The sequence below is a fragment of the Siphateles boraxobius genome, unplaced genomic scaffold, assembly GCF_051911475.1.
Source record: "Siphateles boraxobius isolate OS27281-9 unplaced genomic scaffold, OSU_SipBor_1 12, whole genome shotgun sequence".
Lineage (NCBI taxonomy): Eukaryota > Metazoa > Chordata > Actinopteri > Cypriniformes > Leuciscidae > Siphateles > Siphateles boraxobius.
Genome location: NW_027508722.1, coordinates 19658382 through 19674200, shown reverse-complemented (window position 1 = coordinate 19674200; position 15819 = coordinate 19658382). Strand labels below are relative to the sequence as shown.

The 15819-nt window shown below is 38.9% G+C and overlaps 1 protein-coding gene across 5 annotated transcripts in view; it reads left to right on the top strand.

The window, feature by feature from the left end:
* Window positions 1-15819, top strand: part of setdb1b (SET domain bifurcated histone lysine methyltransferase 1b) — a 68257-nt gene that overhangs the window by 49390 nt on the left and 3048 nt on the right. For 3 of the 5 annotated variants that reach the window (XM_077210619.1, XM_077210610.1, XM_077210637.1), the window contains 16 exons: window positions 154-380; window positions 1346-1509; window positions 1586-1629; window positions 1997-2291; window positions 2419-2620; window positions 2706-2779; window positions 2959-3149; window positions 3318-3447; window positions 3828-3963; window positions 4043-4174; window positions 5966-6254; window positions 7014-7366; window positions 8202-8318; window positions 8414-8583; window positions 8676-8918; window positions 9518-9679. In XM_077210619.1, the coding sequence (XP_077066734.1) occupies window positions 154-380; window positions 1346-1509; window positions 1586-1629; window positions 1997-2291; window positions 2419-2620; window positions 2706-2779; window positions 2959-3149; window positions 3318-3447; window positions 3828-3963; window positions 4043-4174; window positions 5966-6254; window positions 7014-7366; window positions 8202-8318; window positions 8414-8583; window positions 8676-8918; window positions 9518-9679 (2929 nt within the window). The remainder of the gene's footprint in view (window positions 1-153; window positions 381-1345; window positions 1510-1585; window positions 1630-1996; window positions 2292-2418; window positions 2621-2705; window positions 2780-2958; window positions 3150-3317; window positions 3448-3827; window positions 3964-4042; window positions 4175-5965; window positions 6255-7013; window positions 7367-8201; window positions 8319-8413; window positions 8584-8675; window positions 8919-9517; window positions 9680-15819) is intronic. The other 2 variants (XM_077210627.1, XM_077210646.1) reach the window with 1 other exon arrangement.

Below are 15819 nucleotides of genomic sequence, written 5' to 3'. Positions count from 1 at the left end.
ATTTTTGGGTGAACTAACTCTTTATTAATGAGAACATTTATATGTCTAGTGTCTGCCAGCTGAACTACAGAATGCTCCTTTTAAATGTTGCTTTGTTTTATGCTGTGATAGTCTTTTACAAAATTTTTTAGCCTGTTTTCTTTTTCTTTCAAGGGTATGGAGGTGGATGCCAGTTTGAGCTCAGAGATGGAGTTGGATCCAGAGTTGGAGGAGGAGTTAGGGGTGTCTTTGGACGAGCTGCGAAGGTGGATCGAGGAGCAGGTGGATGGCAGTGAGGCTGTGCGGCAGAGGAAAGATCAGCTGGAGCAGCTGCAGGACTGGGTTGAGAAGAGGGAGAAGGAAGTCTCTGAAATGGACACTCTTTGCTCTAATGCCTCAGAGTAAGTATAAAGTGTGTGAGAGTTTATGCACTGAGATCAACACAGTTTTGTCTTCTCAACAATGAGACTGTCAAAAAGCTAAACTGTTTCTAGATTTTGTGGAATGCCTTTAGACATCTTCCAAATATGGAATGGAAATTAGGCTTAGCACTGATAAGACAAAACTGATGACAAACTATCCCAAATAATCATCCAGAACCAGTGCCTGCAATTAATGTCCCAGTTCAAATACCTTTGAACAATGATATTTGAGGGGGGATCCAAGCCAAATATATGGCCAGGATAGCCCAGATTAAAATTGCGCTTGCCAGACTGAAGCCAATGTGGAGGGACAAGGACATCACCCTTAGATTAAAGCTCAGACTTCTGCATGTTCTGGTTAACTCCATCTTCCTGTGTGCATGTGAATCGTGGACACTGATGGCTGAGCTAGAGAAGAATATTCAGGCCTTGAAAATGCGAGGCTTTCAAAATATGTGGGCATAAGCTGCAAAGACCACAGCATGCTGGGCCCTATGAAGAACTAATAGCAACAGTCAAAAAAGGAAACTGTAGCGGTATGGACATGTCACCATATCCTGAGGGCTGGCAAAAACCATTCTCCAGGGCAGGGTTGAAGGAACAAGAAAGAGGGAGACCTAGGAAAAAGTGGGCAGACAATATCAGTGAATGTACCAGTGGATTACGGGAAAAAAGAAAAGAAAGATTTTTTCTTCTCAACAATGAAACTTAAGTCAAACAGCCTAACTGTTTCATAAAAGTTTCTCGAGAAATATACAGTACCTACAGCAATATACAAATTCTTCCGTTCCCAGTAACATTGGCAGAAATATCATGTGGTAAACAACTTCAGCAACTGATGCGCTGATCGAAAACACTGCACGAGTTCAGCAGGTGCGAGTTTCCACTCCATCAATTGCTGTAGGTCTCTGTTTGAATGAAGTGCATGAATCTTTTTTTTACAGGTCTGTGGTTCAGTGTGAAGCTCTGGTGAAGGACGTGTATAGTAAGATGGGTCTAGTGTATCGTGAGAGCAGTTCGGAGGATGAGGGTGTAGGCGGGGCAAACACTTCTGAGGTCATTGAGATTGATGACGATGATGACGATGATGTCATTGCTGTGGGATGTGGTAAGTTAGATGTTTTTTATTTTGTTATTTTATAGATGTAAAAATTGCACTGTAACAAGTGTGTTTTGCTCCACAGTGGTTCCTCCCAAGAAGGTTGTGACTCCAGCCAAGGACCCAGCGGTAAGACCGATGTGTAATTTGACAAACCTTTAGAGTGGTGCTGTCACATTTATCTTTTTCAGTTAATTTTAATGGGCAAAAATCCACATGATCAGCAATTTTCTGTTTGGGTGTAGATTTTGCATTGGATTCAAGTTGGTCATTTTTGCAAATTTGCCACACTGACCAACAGAAAGCTGCTTGGTTTGAAAGTGACTTGTGTCTGAGCTGTGCTTCATACTTCACTACACTATTGACACTAGACATTTTTGCTCGCAAAAATCTGCCAAAATTGTGACCGCACCTTAATGCTAGTACTATTAGTACTTCATAAAGTTATTTGTCAGGTGCTTTAGTTAATGTTTCCTTTCTTGGATTATATTTATAGTTGAAGGAGGCTTCAGCTGCCCTTCAAAGAACATCTCAGCAGGTGCAGAACCTGGCCCAGACGGTGAACAGAACAGCCCCATCGGGTATCACCACATCTGCTAAAGCCCCATCCACACAAACCCATGGTGCTCTGGCTGTTCCAGCTGTGTTCATGTCCTCAGGCCCAAGGAACGCGCCCACTCAACCGAACCCTAATATTAAACAGGATAACATCAAGCTCGACATGACACTTTTGGGTAAAAAACGAACCAAGACGTGGCATCGTGGAACACTTGTTGCCATCAAACAAGTGGGTAAGTGTATGCTGTTTATTAAATTATTGAATAGTACTGTACATTTCACAACTGCTGTGTGTGTTTTCAGTAGGCTAAAATTGAATCTCAACGCTTAATCTATTCTTTTGATTTCAATTGTTGACAGGAAACAATTTTAAGTACAAGGTGAAGTTTGAGAATAAAGGGAAGAGTCTTCTCTCTGGTAACCATGTGGCATTTGACTACCACCCAACACTGGAAAGACTGTTTGTTGGTGCCCGTGTTGTTGCCAGGTACAAGGATGGCAATCAAGTCTGGCTCTATGCAGGCGTAGTCGCTGAGATGCCCAACAGTAAGAACCGTATGAGGTAAGATGAACAGAAGATCTTGGGATTTTTGGATAGAAGACATTGCATGTGGTCAACCTAATATGCTGACTGAATGTTGTTGCAGGTTCCTGATCTTTTTTGACGATGGTTATGCCTCATATGTGGGCCTGCCTGAGCTCTATCCAATCTGTAGACCATGTAAGAAACTTTTTTCTTTTTTCAATTTCCTGCAATTTCTGTTTTTGCCTTCTCTTTAAGTAAAGTCAAACACTTGTTATTTGTTGGATCTATTTTTAAAATAAAAATAATGAATAATAATTGCATAAAATTTGTTATAATGGATCTCTCTCTCTCTCTCGCTCTCGCTCTGGATTCAGTGAAAAAGACGTGGGAGGATATTGAGGATGCATCATGCAGAGATTTCATTGAGGAGTATATCACGTCGTATCCTAACAGGCCCATGGTGTTGCTGAAGCCAGGGCAAATTATAAAGACAGAATGGGAGGGGACATGGTGGAAAAGCCGTGTGGAAGAAGTGGATGGCAGTCTGGTTAAAATGCTTTTCCTGGTCAGTTTGGTACCACATACAGCTAGAAGTGTTATAGTTAAAGATTTAATATAAATTAATTTGCTGCTAGATCTCTTTGATTGTCCTTTGTCCAATAATGTTCATGTGCAGAGTTGCTGTATGTTTAATGACATTTGAACATGAAAAATATTGTTTTCAATGTTGCAGGATGATAAGCGGAGTGAGTGGATTTATCGTGGCTCTACACGACTGGAACCCATGTTTAATCTGAAAATGAACACAGCTAACAGTCAAGAGAAGAAAATGGCTGGTCAACAAAGACAGCGGCCTAATATGGGTAACTGATTGTATTCTGTTTGTCCACATCTGTTCATCTTTTACATTTTTAAGGGATTTGCTCTCAATTATTTTTTATACATCAGTTGGAAAAAAAAATTGTGAAAAGGATTCCAATAAAATTATTGTGCCATTAACATTATCGTTGTTGCGAGGACTACATTTAGAATGATTTATAAAACTAGGCCTATATCTTTTTCATTATAGTTATCGTCCTTTGTGTGAACAGGCCTTTAGTGTTTCTATTTTTGCTTCCATTTTGATCTTGTTAATTTCATACATAAACGGTTCTTATTACATCTTAGGTATTTACTGGTCTGTTTCTACTTTGCACTCATTTTCCAGTTCACATCTTACTAAAAACTGTGTATGTGTTTTTAGGAGCATTGAGGACGAAGGGTCCTGTAGTGCAGTACACTAGTGACAACAGTACTTCTGCTGCCAGTCGGCCTACAGCCCCGCAGCTCCCACCACCTCGGCCACTGCCTGCCGGACCCCCACAGCCTTCCCGCACAGAGTGAGTGCTTCAGGAGCTTCTATTCTTTCATAATACTGCCAAGTGCTAAATCATGTTATCTTTTTCTCTTCCATTCCAGGAGTCCCAGTTTAAAGACTCAAATGGCTAAGAAGAGCACTGGTCCAGTTGCACTGCAGCCTCGTCAGGTCGTGACCCCTGACCTCCAGCCCAAAGCACTAATTGGCACTGTTCAGCAACACAATACCTCCAGGTTAGCGTGATAACCCAGACACTGGATACTTGTCACTACCGTGATCTGTTTATATACTAAACACTGTGTATGCCACATTTCCTTTCTTGCCTCTGTCAACATTTCCGTGTGGTATTAGTGTCTTCAGTGGCCTGATCAGGTGGAAAATACTGTTAAACAAGGTCCAAAACGTTTTGTAATCCAATCACTCAAATCAAATTCAGAGTTATTCGGATATACCGTAATTCCTCAAATAAAAACAGTTAGTCAATTAAACGGCGGGCCTCTGATAGTGGCCGGGGGCGGGGTCAACACAGAGAAATAAAGGCTGGTCTCAAATTAAGGCCGGGGTGAATTTAGTGTTGATAGGTAATCTACTGTGGCTTTCATATAATGACATAACGTAACATACTCATTTTCCACTAGATATTTTCCTCTAGATCTCATCACCGATGTCGGCCCGCTCTGACGCGACATAACTACCAGATTTAAACTGTGCTTTCACGCTGAGCTAAAGACGGACTTTCAGCACTTGTCATACTGTATATCACAACTATTCAGTGTTTTTAACCACATCATGTTTATTTTAGGTTTCAGACATTTAAATGCATATAATTTATAGAAGAACAATACATTTATAGTTTGTAAAATACACAATAGTGTCAATGGAAGCGGCAATAACAATTCATTCCAATATATTTGCCGAGGTGTTTTTTTCATATCGCTGAGCTAAAGACGGACTTTCAGCGCTTGTCATACCGTATATCACAACTATTCAGTGTTTTTAACCACATCATGATTATTTTAGGCTTCAGACATTTAAATGCATAAAATTTATAGAAGAACAATACATTTATAGTTTGTAAAATACACAATAGTGTCTATGGAAGCGGCAATAACAATTCATTCAAGTATATTTGCCGAGGTGTTTTATTCATATCGCTGAGCTAAAGACGGACTTTCGGCGCTTGTCATACCGTATATCACAACTATTCAGTGTTTTTAACCACATCATGTTTATTTTAGGTTTCAGACATTTAAATGCATATAATTTATAGAAGAACAATACATTTATAGTTTGTAAAATACACAATAGTGTCTATGGAAGCGGCAATAACAATTCATTCAAATATATTTGCCGAGGTGTTTTATTCATATTACAGTGCAAGTAACTATTAAGGTTTACTCTGTTCTTCTCCCAGTTCACCGGCCACTTACTTTAATGTATTTCGTGAGAAACTGATGAATTCACATGCTGTAATAAATCCAACAGACAGGAATCTCTGAACTGCGGCCCAAACAAACATCTCACGTTACAGATCAGGATCATTTATAACGTTAAAGGTTTTTAAACGACACAACAAACTCTTACATGTATTTGAGAATCGGAGTTTGGAAGTTTAAACAAGTTTGTTAATATTTAGAAAAAAAGTGCTACATCTGTCATTAAGCACTATTTTGGCTGTGGTGAATAACTTGCGTGCCAAGCATGACGCGTCACCATGGAAACAAGGCGGGCGGGGGGATCGCGATGCAGTCTCAAAATAGTTATGTCTGTCAGCCATCGCGATAGATGATTGCATCGTCTATCGGCCCAATCCTGTTATTTACGAAAAAGATGGAATTAGAAATAAAGGCCTGCCTCTAATAAAAGCCTGCTTCAAATAAAAGCCGGTTACCTTCTGCAGTTCAGCTAAATAAAGGCCCCGGTTTTTATTTGAGGAATTACGGTGCATGTTTTTTTTGCAGAGTGATTATAATATAAGAAGTATACAAGGACTATGTACCAACATCTTGTTTTCTTTCTTGCAGGCTCTTTCTTCTGCAGCCTGGACCTGTGCATACGTTAACGCCAATCACACCAACGACCCATAATTTGCAGACAACCGTGTCGACCTACACAAGTGAGCGTATTCCTCAGGAGCCATCGTATCAGGCCCCAAACGACCGACTCTTCTACCTTACACACAACTGCACTCCAGACTGTCTAAAGCGCATCCGGCCCACTCATCACAACCTGCACCGAGGACGCAACCCACTTCTTACGCCATTGCTCTATGAATTCCGGCGCATGACAGGCCGTAGACGACTTAACCGCAAGGTTTGTTTGTCTTATCGGTGATATTTTGTATTCGAAATCCAGTCATTGTAAATCAGTCATCGCGATTAAGGACAAAATATTCCCCCACATAGATTTCATATCGGGTTTAAAGGTTGTATCAGTGATTTCTGGCCCAAAAATAAATGTCTAATCTTTCCTAAACATCCGCTAGCTGCCCGCCCCATAAGCATGCCGTCCAAAAACCGCGTCTCTGTAGGTAGCCTAGGCTCTGAGATCTGCACACAAAAACAAATTGTACAACCACCACTCAAAACCAAAATAAAGTGTTCCAACCAATCACTGACAGGGGCGGGTGTTGCTCCGATTTCGCGTCCAGCCGTGCACGAGCGCAAAACCTCACAACACCCGCCCCTGTCAGTGATTGGTTGGAACACTGTTTATTTTGGTTTTGAGTGGTGGTTGTACACATTTGTTTTTGTGTGCAGATCTCAGAGCCTAGGCTGCCTACAGAGACGCGGTTTTTGGACGGCATGCTTATGGTGCGGGCAGCTAGCGGATCGTTAGGAAAGATTATACATTTATTTTTGGGCCTGAAATCACTGATACAACATTTAAGGTGCTCATGCATATTCACCACGTTGACTAAAACAAAGCTGCTTCATTTGAAAGTGACATCTGTGTGAACTATGGTTCATGCATCACTACACTACAGACTAGTGGTAAAGTGAAAAGTGTTGCAAATATCTAAAGAGCATGATGATCAATACTAATTTTTATTAACCATCTTCTCTTTCTCAGATGTCATTCCACGTCATCTACAAGTCCCCATGTGGATTGAGTCTGAGGAATATGGCAGAGATCCAGCGCTACCTCTTCCAGACACTCTGTGACTTCATCTTCTTGGAGATGTTCTGTCTGGATCCCTATGTGTTGGTTGACCGCCGATTCCAACCGCAGAGGCCGTACTACTTCATCCGGGACATCACAAGTGGCCGCGAAGACATTCCCTTGTCCTGTGTGAATGAGATCGACAACACACCTCCACCCAGTGTGGCCTACAGTAAAGAGAGAATCCCAGCAGATGGAGTCTATATTAACACCAGCTCAGACTTCCTGGTGGGCTGTGACTGCACTGATGGCTGCAGAGACAAGTTAGTATCATTGATTAACTTTCAACAAAAGAAGTAAAAAAAGTCACGGTGAAGAACAAAACCTCTTTACTATAGTTTGGCATAATGTTTTAAAAGATTTTATTTTATAAGAAGTAATTAAGTCAGCATGACGGGAAAATTCACCCCATCTATTTCCTAAAATGCATGTTATTGGTCTTTTTGTGATTATTTCATCCTTGCATTAGTTCCTATTTTAATTTTATTTGACCTTATTTGTAATAAAAATCTCATAACTCAATCTTCAGGTAACAGACTTGTTTGTGTTGATGTATGCTGGATTTTTCTAATCATTTAACCCTTAAACGCAACCTTGGGTCTTTATCGACCTGGGACATTATTCATTACCCTCTCCCTCATTTTCTTTTAAGTTAGACATTACCCTTCTTAGTATTTCTCAATCTATTTATTACAAGCAATATAACAAGAAAAATAAAATACAATTAAAACTCTGTTTTCTAATAATTTTTTTGTCAAAAGTGTAAGTATAGTGCAATAGTTTAAAAACTTTTCTCTGCCCACATCAAAGTCATGTGGTGCAACCAACATGAAGAAAAAAACATAAAACAGGAATTTATATCCAAAACCTTGCAGACCCTCTTGACCTTTTTATCACAGGACCAGATTAGTTCAGGCTCTAAAATGTCAAGTGGTGCAACTCAACAAGAACTTTAAAATAATTAATGTTTTGTTTTTACTTGATGGTTACACCACATTACATTTTTACAGTCATAAAATTGAAACTTGTTCTTGAAAATGAATACAAAGAGTACATTTCTAAGACCTGATTTTGTTCTGTACCTTTGCTTGTTTGTAGATCCAAGTGTTCGTGTCATCAACTGACTCTACAGGCTACAGGATGTACTCCAGGTGGACAGATTAACGCCAATGCTGGATACCATCACAAGAGACTGGAAGAATGTCTCCCCACAGGGTCAGTGATTCATAACCAACCCTCTCAGGTTGATTTCAACTTACTGTCTTGTAATGTCTGTCTTTTTCTTTTCACTTTCTCCTTTACATTCTCAGAATCTATGAATGCAATAAGCGGTGTCGCTGTAATGCGCAGATGTGTACTAACCGTCTGGTTCAGCACGGTTTGCAGGTCCGACTGCAGCTCTTTAAGACCCAGAATAAGGGCTGGGGCATTCGTTGCCTTGATGACATCGCCAAGGGCTCCTTTGTTTGTATCTATGCAGGTAACACACTTGGACATCACTCCAGTGTTTAGTCTTGCCTAAGCTTTTCCCTCTTATTGTTTCACATTAATATTTGTTTCTTACTCTTTCAGGTAAAATCCTGACTGATGACTTTGCCGATAAAGAAGGTTTGGAAATGGGCGATGAATACTTTGCCAATCTAGATCACATTGAGAGTGTGGAGAACTTTAAAGAAGGTTACGAGAGTGAGGCCCATTGCTCCGACAGCGAGGGCAGCGGGGTGGACATGAGCAGGGTTAAACTACCTGCTTCCTCCCAACACGGTAAATCCACCACCAAGATGGAGGAGCGTAACAGCAGCACTACTGGCAAAAGTGAGAGACCTATGCACACATCTACCTATTCTGCTTGTTCTACTATTCTACTACTACTTATATCTTTGTAATTAGGGGGGTAAATTAACGACACCAACCAAGTCCGACACAGTAATTGGCAGTCAAAATTATGAATCCTACTATGGTAAAGGTGCACCTCAAACTAAGTATTTGCCCCCCAAAAGTATTTAGCCATATTGATGGATAGTCTTCATTGCATTAAAAGCAAAATGGCGGCCTTTTCTAACTTCACTATTCTGAGACACCTTTGCACTAAACACATTTAACTAACTGGCCTCTAGGTGATTTAGTGTGTCAGTTCTTCTCAAGTTCACACAGGTCTCCCTTCAGGTGTAGTTTATCACATTAACTACGAACATGATCAATTCACACTTTTTTTTTTTAAATTTAAAAGATTGCTTCTTTTTTTTTAAATGGCATTTGGTTTCTTTTTTTTCTTTTTTTACTGATACTCAGTGCATTGTATTTTAGTGTAGATTTACTTTTTTTCGCTTGAGCGCAAGTTTGTTATAATGTAGATCCAGCAGGTGAAGGTTAAAATGTGTATATAATACTCTTGTTTTTCTCCCACTTACTAGGCCAAGACGATTCATCTGAAGACAGCGACGATGACAAAGACGAAGACTCTAATGATGACAGCGACAGCTCAGATGACACATTTGTGAAAGACACATATTACACCACCAGTTCAGTGTGGAGGAGCTACACCACCCGCAGACAGGCCAAGGGAATGAAGGAAGGTGAGATGGATGTAAAAATGTGGAAAAGATCAAAAGTGTAGCTACGTTATACCAGTCTCGATGCCAGCAGTGAAAAAACTGGAGCGCAGCACAAATGAACCAAAACTCATATAGGCTCATATAGCATATAGGCTACTTGCCTCACAGACATGATAAATAGGCCTAGAAGCTTAAAATATGTCTACTTTTAAACTAACCAATTCGAAACAAATATTTTTATTATATAATCCAAATAAAAGGTGCATTTCTCTTTATAGGCGTTCACTATACTGCTGGTATGACGAGTCAGCATAGTCATCTTCATCTTTACAGCCAACACAAACTCAGAAAACACAAGTTCAGGGCTCGAGACTAACTGCGTCCTATCGTCCTGGGGACGATAGAAAATGTGTTTAGGACGAACAGAAATATTCTCCAGGACGCCAACAGGACGAAAGACATTTTTTGAATGCATGTTCATTTATTACTAGCCTATTAGGCTAACTTGCTTAGAAAATGCCAAAATAAACCGACCAAGCGCTGACTACAACGGAGCGCATCTTCTCATGCTGTTACTATAGTTACTATCACTGGCCGGCTACTCACCCGGAGACGTGTTCCGCGGTACATCTATCAAATGGATTAATGACATTGCAAATATGTTGCGTTGGTTAAACAATGGTAAGGCAAAACAGATTGAGCACCAAGACGGCCTTTTTCTTAGTCAGTCTAATTTCGGGTGACCAGACTTTCACGTGTTAATTTCGTTTGGGATTTGTGACATCAAACTACATTTTTTCACAGACGAAAACGAGACGATAACTAAATAAAAACTAGTTTTGAATGACAAAAACTATGACGAAAATCTATTGACATTTTCGTCAAAGAATAAAAACTAGACAAAAATGTTAGATAATGATGATCTGGGAAGCGATCCAGTCAGAACTGATGTGCTGTGGTAGATGCGCACATTTGTACTGTAACGTGCTGATCTACCATGCGTGCGCTGCATGTCTCATGAAACGTTAATAAATGTAAACGTCTGGGAGAATGAGTAGAGCAGACATATAGATCTGAATAAGAGTGACGACGCAAATAAAGATCTCTATTCGGTACGGTTTTCTGTGCGCGCACACCCCACCCGAAGCGCGCAGCCATGCACATAGACACCTATAGCGCGCGAGTACTGAATTGAGCTCTCTTTCGTGTCTGAATAGACAAATACACACAACATTATGTCTAAATGTCCGTTTTGGAGAGTATTCACGTAAAATATATCGGTTAGGTCTTAAACAGTTGTGAGTGTATCGGATGTGAATCAGTGCAATTGGATTCGCATGTCATTGGACATGATCCGATGTCTTAAAGTGACAGTGGATAATAAACCTAATGCGGTCTGTGTCCTTAATATTGATCAAGCAATAATGAAAGAGAAAAGTATTCACTGCTCGTAATAGCTTTAATAAGGATTCATTATATTTCATTCATACAAATAAATATGTCTGCTTGAAAGAATAAAGAATGATGTATGCAATAGTTATAAAGAATGGTTCCAGGACGGAGGTGGAAAAAGTTAGTCTGGAGCCCTGCACAAGTTTATTAATAAATACTTCAAATGTCTCCTTGCTATTTTTACCCGACACTTTCATAATCATTAGGCTACTTTTTGCCAGTGCTTTGTGGCAAGCTTTCTGTGCTGAGCGCGAGGTATATATCCCGCCCCCCAGTAGCCTATATTTAATTCAATTCGCATGTATTTGTATAGCATTTTTCACAATACATATCATTTCAAAGCAGCTTTACAGAAGAAAAAAAATGTCTAAATTACAATTTAGAGTGATCTGTTATCAGAGGTGGTGACTGTGTAAGTAATGCATTTCAATAAAATTCATTCAGTTTCATTGTTAAACAATGCATTAAGTTAAGGCAGAAACAGCAAGCTCATTGAAGTAAAGAATACATGTTGTTAATTGATTAGGATACATAGAAAACTTTAGCATTGGCACTTTTTACAGACTCAAAATATGACTGTAAAAAAGGCAAAAAACTGAAAGAATAAAACCAACGTTTTTTTGAGTTAATGTACCGTATTTTCCGGACTATAAGTCGCTCCGGAGTATAAGTCGCATCAGCCCAAAAATGCGTCATGACGAGGAAAAAAACATATATAAGTCGCACTGGACTATAAGTCGCATTTATTTAGAAATTTATTTAACAAAATCCAAGACCAAGAAAAAGTTATTTAAACAGACTTTAATTCATTAAAACAGAAGGCATTTAAGTTATTCAGCTACACACAATAGCACAAAGAACAACAGGCTGAATATGTGTCCGGTATGTTGTTAACGTAACACATCAACAGTTAGCTACACAATAGCATAAAGAACATACCTGAGAGGCTGAATAGGATAAAATAAAATAAAATAACATAAGACAGCGAGTCCAACAGTTATCGGTAAAGCAATTTCACCAAGCTCCCGCGATCTTATTCCACATCACTGAAGTGTAGTCTGTAGTTGTAGTCTAGAACGCATAGAGCGCTCTCTCGTGGCTGTAGACGGTAATGTCACCCCCAATTTCGGCAAATGATGCATTCACGTCATACCACAAATACATCAAAAACTGGCAAATAATAATCTGCGGCCGTCAGCGATCCTGTGACGAGTAAATCTTGGTAATTTTGATATATAAGTCGCACCTGACTATAAGTCGCAGGACCAGCCAAGGTATGAAAAAAAGTGCGACTTATAGTCCGGAAAATACGGTAATGTTGTTAAAACTGATTTTATTTTTTTATTTTCATAAAATTAGTATCGAAAAAAGTATCGTGCAGGAACCGGTATCGAAGTCAAGGTATCGGTATCGAGAAAATTTTAACGATACCCAGCCCTATATAGTTTTTTTTTATTTTTTTTATCGTGTATATATCATATACAATATAATATTTATTTTATTTCTGTGGTGAAATGTCTTGCAATTACTGCTACTACTATTATTTATTATTGTTTTCATATATTATTTTATATATTAAATTATAAAATATTTTAAGTATTATGTTTTTGTGGTAAAATGGGTCTTGAATAGGGGTGTAACGATACACTCAGCTCACGATTCGATACGTATCACAATACTGGGTTCACGATACGATATGTATCACGATATTTTGAACAAAATTAAAAAATTAAACTGAAAATCAAATAACAGATTTATTTAACATTAACAGTGTTCAATATATGTCTTGTTATACATACAACTTAAAGAATTTACAATACTTAAATATAAATCAAGATTTAGTTTAACCTTCTGTATGTAAAATTAACAATTGACTAGGTGTCGCTGACCAATAAAACTACGTTGTATAGATGTCTTCTATACAATTGTCCTTCTTTCACTCTCTTTTTCGCATCCGGTTGGAGGAGTTTGTCTTTGTGGTGCTGTTTTAAACGACACCAGTGCTCGAAGTGGGGCGGTACTCACCGGTACGCAGTACCGGCACTTCTACATTTTACTCTTAAGCGTACCTGCACTTTTTCTTGCATACCCCTACTTCTCACATGTAGCCGGTAGGCTATACTACCACTGACAGAAAAAGCTAATTTGTGGTGCGTATTTTTTCCGCACCCATGTTAACAGGTTAGAGCTTTCACACAGCACGCAGATGCGCTCCGGCGATCCGTTCCAGGAACGGTGTGTATACACTAGACTTGGGCTGTATCCAAATTTTGATACCGTCAAACCTCCTCCCTATTTTACCGGGGTATACGGTATTACCGTGACCAAACGTCACCAAACTGTTGGCTTGTGTCTACACCGTTCAGAAACTGAATACCAGATCGGGCAAAAAAATAAATAAATAAATAAATCAAGGCCAACCCGTGCACGTTGTGTCTGATCCCGGCTGACGGCATTAGATGTAATTATGAGCCGGAGGCCTATTTAGACACGACTATTTTTAATACGTGGGCCGTTATAATATGGTGGCGCCAAATAATTTTTTAACCCAGGGGCTGAGGGGGTGGTAGATATAAATACTATTTATAAATGAGCAAAAATGGGACACTTAATAATATTTAATTATTTTAATTATGACAATTAAAGTATTCATTTTATTAATTAATTGAAATTAAATTAACAAGCAACAAGCAAGAAGTGCATTTGTAAATCCGATGACACGCGTCCATTGATTTTTATTAATACAACTTTTCTGTCAGTGCTGCAAAGATTAAGTTGACGATCGCCATCTCCTAGTGAACGCGCATATATAGAGAGAAATGCACATCATGGATTACATAATCAGAAGGTATAGGCTAGCCTTTTTCTTTTCGTTTTGAATTGTTTCGTTTAAAGAAATTGACGATTGATATCTCCGTAGTGAACGCGCCTATAGAGAGAAATCATGGATTAATCAGAGAGTATGCTCCCTATATTTCTTTTCCTTTTGAATTGTTTCGTTTAAAGAAATTGACGATTGATATCTCCGTAGTGAACGCGCCTATAGAGAGAAATGCACATCATGGATTAATCAGAGAGTATGCTGCCTATATTTCTTTTCCTTTTGAATTGTTTCGTTTAGAGAAATTGACGAATCGCCATCTCCATAGTGAACGATAGAGAGAAATGCACATCATGGATTACATAATCAGAGAGTAGGCTAGCCTATTTCTTTTCGTTTTGAATAGTTTCGTTTAATGAATTTGATGATCGCCATTTCCGTATGAACGCGCATAGAGAGAAATGCACATCATGGATTAAATAATCAGCGAGTGGCCTATTTCTTTTCGTTTGAATTGTTTCGTTTAATGAAATTTCAAGCTTTATTTAGATATAGGCCTATCTGTCATGTCTGTGAGACATACACTGAGTTTCGGTTAATTTATGATGAGATTTCAATGCAAGTGACCGCGGCACGCCAGCGCACGATCATGTCATGATTATGTTGTCTGCTATATTTGATTCTTATTTATTAAATCCAGGCAATTGGTTGATAAAAAAATTATTAAAATTAAGATACAATTTATACAAAACGATATACACTTTAAAGAAAGGCCTTTTACAAAATTAAACTTAATTAAGTGGTCAATGTCTGACTCCCGATGCATCTCATCTTACTCGTGCTGTTCAGTTTTCATTATCAACGTAAAAAAAAATAACATTATAATATTTTAACAAATATAAACTAATGCGCTTATTTGATGAACTCGGGGCAAAATGCATCCTCGCAGCAGTGAGTGGGTGGTTGTTTCGGAGATGCGACATTAGGTTAGAGGTGTTTCCATCTCTCACAGTCACCTTTTTAATTGCAACATTTACAAATTGCCTCGTCAGTATTTACCGCCTCTCCCTTCTTTCTCTCTCTTTCTCCTCCACACTGTCACTTGATGACAACTACATAAGCATTTTTAGGCATTGAATAAATGATATTTATATATTATATATAAGTGCCGGTAATGACGGTATTGAAACTGATACCGTTGCTATTTTAAGACTCCGCGGTATACGATATTACCGTAATACCGCCCAACCCTAGTATACACAGAGACAATTTATACAGCAGTGCAGCAATCGTTTCCACACAGAGTCTATTTCTGCTGTGCTGCACGCGCTGAAATAAAGTTACAGCGCATGGTTCGGGGTCAACATGAACACAGACTGACATGAAAATATAATAATCTTACCATAAATGCATTTAATTAAATAAAATGCTGTAATCTTACTATAAATGTATTTTTGGACTTGCAGACTTGGAGTTCCGTTTTCACACAAACACACACGACTTGTTTAAATACATTTATGTTGTTAATAACAATAAATTGTTGTTGTACCAGCAATATCTCCAAGTTTTGTTTTTCACTTTTTCACTGTAGAATGTCATAGAATCTAAAATGTCATGATTTGCCAATGCAAGAGAGTACCGGCACCTATTTACCCCACTTCAAGCACTCAATGACACATCATATATTTGTTGTGTTCAACGTCATGTATAACTGTAACAGTGTTTGTTTACAGTATTTACACACAGATCGTGTTTTGTCTGTTTTTTTTACCGTCCTCCTGTCGAGTAACTGGAAAACCAAAATGCTGCCAGACGTCGGACTTGTAAGTGGACCGGGCATCTATTTCAATTTCAGTCAAACTCATTTTGCCCTGCTACTGCTCAGTTC